Source organism: Coregonus clupeaformis, chromosome 21, assembly GCF_020615455.1.
Source record: "Coregonus clupeaformis isolate EN_2021a chromosome 21, ASM2061545v1, whole genome shotgun sequence".
In the NCBI taxonomy this organism is placed as follows: Eukaryota; Metazoa; Chordata; class Actinopteri; order Salmoniformes; family Salmonidae; genus Coregonus; species Coregonus clupeaformis.
The window spans coordinates 5,860,128-5,868,808 of NC_059212.1; the positions used below are offsets into that span (position 1 = coordinate 5,860,128).

Genomic DNA, 8,681 nt, shown 5'->3' on the forward strand with positions numbered 1-8,681 from the left:
GTTTGTCAAGTTTAAATACACTTTTAACTGAGGTGATCGAATTCAGCAGGCAATATTAATGTAGTCTGTATTCATAAGCCAAAACACAGAACAGCAAGAATTGATAAAAAAAATACGAGCATAGGCTATGAGGAAAAGTCAACGTTATATTAACTACCCATGTTTAGTTCGCAGTGTTTAAAAGGGGTTCCACAGTGAAAACCTTCCATATCAATGATAGCCTGTGACATTAGGCTAATAGATTTTATTTATTTTTAAACTCCTTCAATTATAGATATAACAGAATATTGTTGCATAATTTAGACTTTGTAAATTAATCTCAACAAGATGCATGAGTTGATTATACACATTGATCTGAATACATTTTCACGAATCCTTTATTGCACAAACAAACACATTAACAACCCAATACATTTACATTGTCGATATTGTGACAATAAATTAAACTATATTAAATGTCAATTTGTTTGTGCATATGATACATATGATGCATAGTGGGTAAATGTTGAATGACTAGGTCCAAAAGGCTTCTCAACAGCTTCTACTCCCAAGCCATAAGACTCCTGAACAGCTAATCATGGCTACCCGGACTATTTGCACTTACTTAACTGCATTGTTGGTTAAGGGCTTGTAAGTAAGCGTTTCACTGTAATGTCTACACCTGTTGTATTCGGCGCATGTGGCAAATACAATTTGATTTGACTGATCTACAAATAATGGTAGTTATTTATGATGCAAGGTGATTGTAGATCAGTCAGTCGGCAGTCATCTCGCTGATCATCTGCAATGTCGAACAAGCCCAATGGCTGTAAATGGGCGCGCGCCTATGCCCAGGAGTTGCTGATGCCTGCCAGATCTTACAACGCCTGGATAGGTATTTTAAGTATCAGCTAACCACATATGTTATAGCAATCTGTCAATCGATTACGTCGCACGCAACCATTGGTTAATGACGCATACAACGTCTGAGCAGGGGAACCCAACCTAATGCAGCGTTCACTTCATGTCAGAAACTCGGGACCTCCGAGTTCAAATGAACGTAAGTTATTTGCGTAGTGCTTCATATTGGTTGATTCTGGTGCCTCCCAATTGGAAACTCGAGATCTGATACTTCCTCCTAGGTTAGCCAGTGGGAAATTCCGAGTTTTCGACATGACATGAATGCAGCATAAGTCTGTAACCCATGAAGTCTCGCGAGACTATGTAGCTAAAGCGTAGTGGCGACGAGAGTAGAACAGAGTGGAGTTTGTTGTCGAAGAAGGAGGAAGGCAGTGTAGAGGGGAGGAAGGCAGTATAGAGGGGGGGAACTGCTATTGAAAACATAACTGTGAAGAATTTAGGGGTTTTCAACATGGCCTCAGATGATACCCTGTACATCGAAACGGACGGCTCGGAGATGCCAGCCGAAATAGTGGAACTTCATGAAATCGAAGTGGAGACAATCGAGACAACAGTTGTTGGAGAGGACGACGATGAACAGCCTATGATCGCGTTACAGCCCCTCGACTCAGATGATCCACACTCAATGCATCACCAGGAGGTAATATTGGTGCAAACCCGAGAAGAGGTGGTTGGTGAAGATGATTCGGACATGCACGGGACGATGATTACGAGGACCAAATTCTTATACCTGTCCCAGTCCCTGCCGCGGAAGAGGAATACATCGAACAGACTCTGGTGACTGTCGCTGGGAAGAGCTCGGGGCGGATGAAGAAGGGGGGAAGCGGGAAGAGAAATAAAAAGAGCTACTTGGGTGCACCGGAGTCCAGTGGTAGAAAATGGGAACAGAAACAAGTCCAGATAAAGACTTTGGAAGGAGAGTTTTCGGTGACGATGTGGGCATCGGGTAAGTTTAGAGTTCTGTCGAAATTATGTTTTTGCAAGCTTGCCACCTGCATTGTTCTCACTGTGCATTCCCTAGAACTAGGCCTCGTACGGACGCTGGCCTCTGGCTAATTTCAGTAGAATTCCGCACTGTTTTTCCAAGTCCGAATTGCATGCACTGTATTCGAAATGTTTTTGTTTTTATGGGAAGCCATGTTTTATGTGTTGATGGGCGCCGCCATGTTCCCCTGGACCAGTATGGCGGACCGAAAAAATGGCGTTGATTTGGCCGGGGAAAGATGGCGGCGGGTGGGAGCGAGCGCGCTGCTGCTGGCCCCGGAGTAGGCCGCTGTGGCGCAGTTCAGCACCGGGCCTCTGCTCGAAGAGCGGGGGGAGGGTAACAACTAGCAAGATGTCACAAGACTGTGTGGATGTGTTACTGCTAGTTAGTTTTCTAATCGTTGGGGAAGAGTTGCAAGAATGGCATCTCAATAGATATTTTAGTCATTACATTTTTAGCAAAGTTTACATTGTTACATTTGAGACCGACAGACCTGAGAAGATTGGCTTTCGTCAGACAGTTAACGTTAGCTAGCTAGCTAATTTCATTAGCTATACTGACTGTAGCCCGACTAAACAACAATTTACGATGGCGTTGAGCGGCGACTAGTCTGGAAATTTAGCGAATAGAAGTGGTATTAAAATGGTTACTACGTTTGTTGACCAGTTATTTAGCTAGTTTAGTAAACTAGCCAACTCAACGATTTACGATGGAGTTCAGTAGCAACTAGAGTGGGCGGACCGGAGTTCCGACGTCAAACGTTTTTAAAAAAATCTAAAACTAAGGCTATTCACACATTCCATAAAAAAATAGGGCCTTTCAAATGAAACTACCCAAAATGTGCATTCACTTTCTGTTCAGCTGTGCAGACCTTGTGCTTGAACACAATTAAGCTCCCAGCCTTTATACATTTTCCTGGTGATTGTGCAGCATGGTTGAAATAGTGATATTCTTTGTTGATTGGTATTCTAATGGACCATTTGGGTCAGACATCACAAAACATATGCCTGTTGATCTGTTTTAACTCTGCTCCTGTGCTCCATCTCAGATGACAAGAAGGACATTGACCATGACACTATGGTGGAGGAGCACGTCATTGGGGATAATTCCCCTCCTGATTACTCAGAGTACATGACAGGGAAGAAGCTCCCGCCCGGGGGCATCCCAGGGATCGACCTGTCAGACCCCAAACAGCTGGCAGAGTTCGCTAGGTGAGCTACAGAGACATGTTCATTTGTCAGTCACTCCAGGATCTAATTTTTTGTGTGCAAAATCAACTATTCCCTGCATATAATGCGAAGGCTTGCAAATTTGACCAATCACCGCACTATTTCAGCATTAAACAGTCAGATCATCTCAATATTATTGCATAAAACTGTCCCATATGTTTTTGCGCGATATTCACAATTATTTTATGAGTGTTTGTCCGCTTGTACTGTGCACCTTTTCATTTACACCAGAGATCTGTGTATGTCAAGATGCTCATGTCTCCGGCCTAACAATGGGAGTTGTTGTCCCAAAGGCGGGAAGGCAGGCGACAAGCTTATGTCCAAATTAAGTCCATAGAAACTGGATAATTTTGAATAGATTTTGTTACACGCACCAAGGCCCTCCCCCTGCCACTCACAACAACAAAGATGAGAGATCACTTCTTCCTCTGAGTTTTAACTCGCTATTTGCATTTGAGGTTTGGTCCAACAGAATCGGTCATATGGACACCGAAACACATTGAGACATGTTTTTACTGTAATAGAGGAGAACTTAACTTTTCTAACGATACCCTTATATCTCAACTGCTTAAATTGTGCGCAGAGCAGACACTACTAAAACGGGAGTTCAATTAACATTGATTCTGGAAAATGTATGCTCAATTTGTCATGCGTGGCATTGGGGTACCACTAGCAGCATTTTAGCCAAAGACTGTTATACTAGCTGTCTAGTATGTGTTTTATAAATGTGCAATAAGCATAAAACACTTATAAGGAATTGACAATTCATTCTCATTCTGAGAATTTATTTCAACATCTGAACAAAGTGGACAGGCTAGCATGCTGTTCAAACAGTTGGGGATGGATAGAAGGGTGTGTTCATAACAATCCAACTGCTCTGCCTTCTTAGCTAGCAAATAGATCCAAGTTGGCTAAACTTGAAAAATAAATATTAGCTAGCTACTCACTAGCATGTGGGCTTGAAAGAAGGTTTATGAGTCTTGTGTTCATTTTCTATAGTGCCTGCTACAAGAAGTGAATGTGCATTATGCATGGTTCTGGTGAAATGTGTAACAAAAATGCCATTTTCATAGACCGACTTGAAAGCCAGATAAGTGATTATTGCAAAAAAACAGGTTAAACTACTTAGATAAAATAATTAAATTATTAGTGGGTTTTATGGTTGTGGAAGGCTTATATTTAAATATTTGTTTTGTTTTCTGTTGAAAAACATTTCCCGTTGCGTCCCTATGTAGGCCTATGTACTATTAGAACTGTTTCCTGTTGAACTCTCCACAAGTATGGAAAGAAAGTGTTCCCAAATGCGCTTCAGCTCAGCTTGAACAAAACAATTGTTCAGTTGCTCAGCTGAGGCACTTGAACATCCCCCAAAACATTCCTTACTCCAGGACACTTCAATGGGTGACTACCTAGGAAAATAAAGTGAAAGGAGCACTGTCTGCTTTGATCTGAGATTTATTGAGGGGACATACAGACTCACGTTTTGGCAAAGCCTGTTTGTTTGTTCAATTTATACATAAGTATGTGGACACCCCTTTAAATTAGTGGATTCTAATTTGTGTGGCCTACCACTTCGCGGCTGAGCCGTTGTGGCTCCTAGGCATTTTCACTTCACAATAACAACATTTAGTTGAGCGGGGCAGCTCTAGCAGGGCAGAAATTTGACGAACTGACTTGTTAGAAAGGTGTCATCCTATGACGGTGCCACGTTGAAAGTCACTGAGCTCTTCAGTAAGGCCATTCTACTGCCAATGTTTGTCTATGGCGATTGCATGTCTGTGTGCTCAATTTTATACAGTGTATAATATATGCCATTTAGCAGACACTTATCCGAAGCGACTTAGTCATGGGTGGTCCCAGAATCAAACCCACTATTCTGGCGTTGCAAGCGCCATGCTCTACCAACTGATCTACAGTGGAGCACGATCTGTCATATCTTGCAGGATGAAGCCACGGAAAATAAAGGAGGACGACTCTCCCAGGACGATAGCTTGCCCCCACAAAGTACGTATGCTCTACTAGTCTAACTGGCATTAGAATGGTAACGCAGCCACTAGAACACAATGGTAACGCAGCCACTAGAACACAATGGTAACGCAGCCACTAGAACACAATGGTAACGCAGCCACTAGAACACAATGGTAACGCAGCCACTAGAACACAATGGTAACGCAGCCACTAGAACACAATGGTAAGACTAGAACAGTTGTTTGGGTGAATAATGGTAGTCAAATAGCCGCTATGCTCTGAGGTTGCCTATAGCTTATTAAGTGCTCTGATGTGGACCAATTGGTTTAGTCATTTCTGAAGTTCCAAGTGATTTATTGCTACCTTTGCCTCTGCAGGGATGCACTAAAATGTTCAGGGATAACTCTGCGATGAGGAAGCACTTACACACGCATGGACCACGTGTTCACGTCTGCGCCGAATGTGGAAAGGCCTTTGTCGAAAGCTCCAAACTGAAGAGGCATCAACTTGTTCATACCGGAGAGAAGCCTTTCCAAGTATGTTTCCCCCCCAACCCCTTTCAAAATGGCTTCATATTGAGAGATGTACTTGTCTAAACAATTAGTTTCACTGTATACATTTAGTTTGAATCACAACACTTCCTGCTTAATGTCTACATGGCATGTACAGTTGAAGTCGGAAGTTTACATGCACTTAGGTTGGAGTCATTAAAATTAGTTTTTCAACCGCTCCACAAATGTTTTGTTAAACTATAGTTTTGGCAAGTCGGTTAGGACATCTACTTTGTGAATGACACAAGTAATTTTTCCAACAATTGTTTACAGACAGATTATTTCACTTATTCACTGTATCACAATTCCAGTGGGTCAGAAGTTTGTACACTGTTTACTGTGCCTTTAAACAGCTTGGAAAATTCCAGAAAATGATGTCATGGCTTTAGAAGCTTCTGATAGGCTAATTGACATAATTTGAGTCAATTGGAGGTGTACCTGTGGATGTATTTCAAGGCCTACCTTCAAACTCAGTGCCTCTTTGCTTGACATCGTGGGAAAATCAAAAGGAATCAGCCAAGACCTCAGAAAAATAATTGTAGACCTCCACAAGTCTACTTCATCATTGGGAGCAATTTCCAAACGCCTGAAGGTACCACGTTCATCTGTACAAACAATAGTACGCAAGTATAAACACCATGGGACCACGCAGCCGTCATACCGCTCAGGAAGGAGACGCGTTCTGTCTCCTAGAGATGAACGTACTTTCGTGCGAAGTGCAAATCAATCCCAGAACAACAGCAAAGGACCTTGTGAAGATGCTGGAGGAAACAATTCAAAAGTATCTATATCCACAGTAAAACAAGTCCTATATCGACATAACCTGAAAGGCCGCTCAGCAAGGAAGAAGCCACTGCTCCAAAACCGGCATAAAAAAGCCACACTACGGTTTGCAACTGCACATGGGGACAAAGATCGTACTTTTTGTAGAAATGTCCTCTGGTCTGATGAAACAAAAATCGAACTGTTTGGCCATAATGACCATTGTTATGTTTGGAGGAAAAGGGGGGTCGCTTGCAAGCCAAAGAACACCATCCCAACTGTGAAGCACGGGGGTGGCAGCATCATGCTGTGGGGGTGCTTTGCTGCAGGAGGGACTGGTGCACTTCACAAAATAGATGGCATCATGAGGAAGGAAAATTATGAGGATATATTGAAGCAACATCTCAAGACATCAGTCAGGAAGTTAAAGCTTGGTCGCAAATGGGTCTTCCAAATGGACAACGACCCCAAGCATACTTCCAAAGTTGTGGCAAAATGGCTTAAGGACAACAAAGTCAAGGTATTGGAGTGGCCATCACAAAGCCCTGACCTCAATCCTATAGAAAATGTGGACAGAACTGAACAAGTGTGTGTGAGCAAGGAGGCCTACAAACCTGTGTTACACCAGCTCTGTCAGGAGGAATGGGCCAAAATTCACCCAACTTATTGTGGGAAGCTTGTAGAAGGCTACACAAAACATTTTTTGTGTAGCCTTCCAAGTTAAACAATTTACCAACTACTAATTGAGTGTATGTAAACTTCTGACCCACTGGGAATGTGATGAAAGAAATAAAAGCTGAAAGAAATCACTCTACTATTATTCTGATATTTCACATTCTTAAAATAAAGTGGTGATCCTAACTGACCTAAGACATGGAATTTTTACTAGGATTAAATGTCAGGAATTGTGAAAAACTAGGTTAAAATGTGTTTGGCTAAGGTGTATGTAAACTCCAGACTTCAACTGTATATGACCATACACCCATAGGTGCCCAGATTGTCAACCAGCAATGCAGCCTCGTAATAAAATCTACTCTCTTTCTTTTAGTGCACATTTGAGGGCTGCGGAAAGCGGTTCTCCCTGGACTTTAACTTACGCACGCATGTGCGGATTCACACTGGAGACCGACCCTACGTCTGTCCATTCGACGGCTGCAACAAGAAGTTTGCCCAATCCACCAACCTCAAGTCTCACATCCTCACACACGCTAAAGCTAAAAACAATCAGTGACTGAACCAACCAACCACCGTGAGGATACCCCCCCCCATATCTTCACCACGGCAGAAGCGTCACACCCCCTAAGAGCTATGAAATCCCCTTTGTATTGTTTCTAGGAAAATGTTTTGAGAGAATGACCTTACTGACTTTTTGATATGTACAGAGATTATTAGGAACTCTAAAGATGCTTCACTCCCCCCTCCTACCCTTTTATCTTGGCACGATCCTGAAGGAAAAGCATAAAGTTTCTCCTTGGGAAGATGTTAATTTCTTGGACCTGTACCCGAAAAGAAAAAGTTATTTAAAAACTGCAGCACCCAAAGAGAAAGAATCGACATTTAAAGTTAAAAGTTCTTCTCCATCAGCATCTCGAAAGAATAGCTTTTTAATTTTGTACGGTTTTTTTCTAAGTGTGCATGTTGTACACTTTCTCTGGCTGAGCTGTTTTATGTGTGTTTTCCCAGAGAAATCTGTGATAACTCTTACATGGAGAATTTGCTGTTTATTGTACCTCCCTGCTTTTCCCCTTGTAAAATGTTTTTTTTTTTTTTGGGGGGGGGGGTATTCATTTTGTATAATTGTGACGGACAGATATATTGGAATTGTGTAGATAATAGCAATGTAATTTAAGTAGTGTTAACGGATTAAACTGTTTTATTTTCCCCCCCTGCACGGCCAGAGAGCACATCGTGTCATGTCCATCAAATCCTTTGTTTAGTTGAACACACAATACAACCAGAAGTGGTGCTCAGTTGCATCATTAGAATGTATTGTACAGGCAGCATTAACTTTTGCTAAAATGTACCTTCCCAATAAGTTGCCAATACAAACCTGCCCATTAGCAAGCACTTATTAGAATTTTGTTTCAGAATTCCTATTTTATGTAGTGTTAAGTTGTAATTGATTAAAGTCATTTTGAATGTGACATTTACCATTGGTAGAGACCGCTCCAAACTGGTACCAACATTTTAATAAAATGGTTGACAGGAACTTGTAACATGTTGTACCATGTAAAAATATATGACCGGTATTTTCAGTAAATGGTCCGTGTGGATTTTTGCTCTTTA

General features: G+C 41.9%; 1 protein-coding gene across 1 annotated transcript; it reads left to right on the forward strand.

The window, feature by feature from the left end:
- Positions 1-1,231: 1,231 nt before the first annotated feature.
- yy1a (YY1 transcription factor a) lies at positions 1,232-8,681 on the forward strand. The gene is given in 6 exon segments (XM_041847224.2): positions 1,232-1,595; positions 1,598-1,846; positions 2,934-3,096; positions 5,058-5,118; positions 5,460-5,618; positions 7,444-8,681. Coding segments are annotated over 6 exon segments (1,059 nt in total). The 5' UTR covers positions 1,232-1,351; the 3' UTR covers positions 7,627-8,681.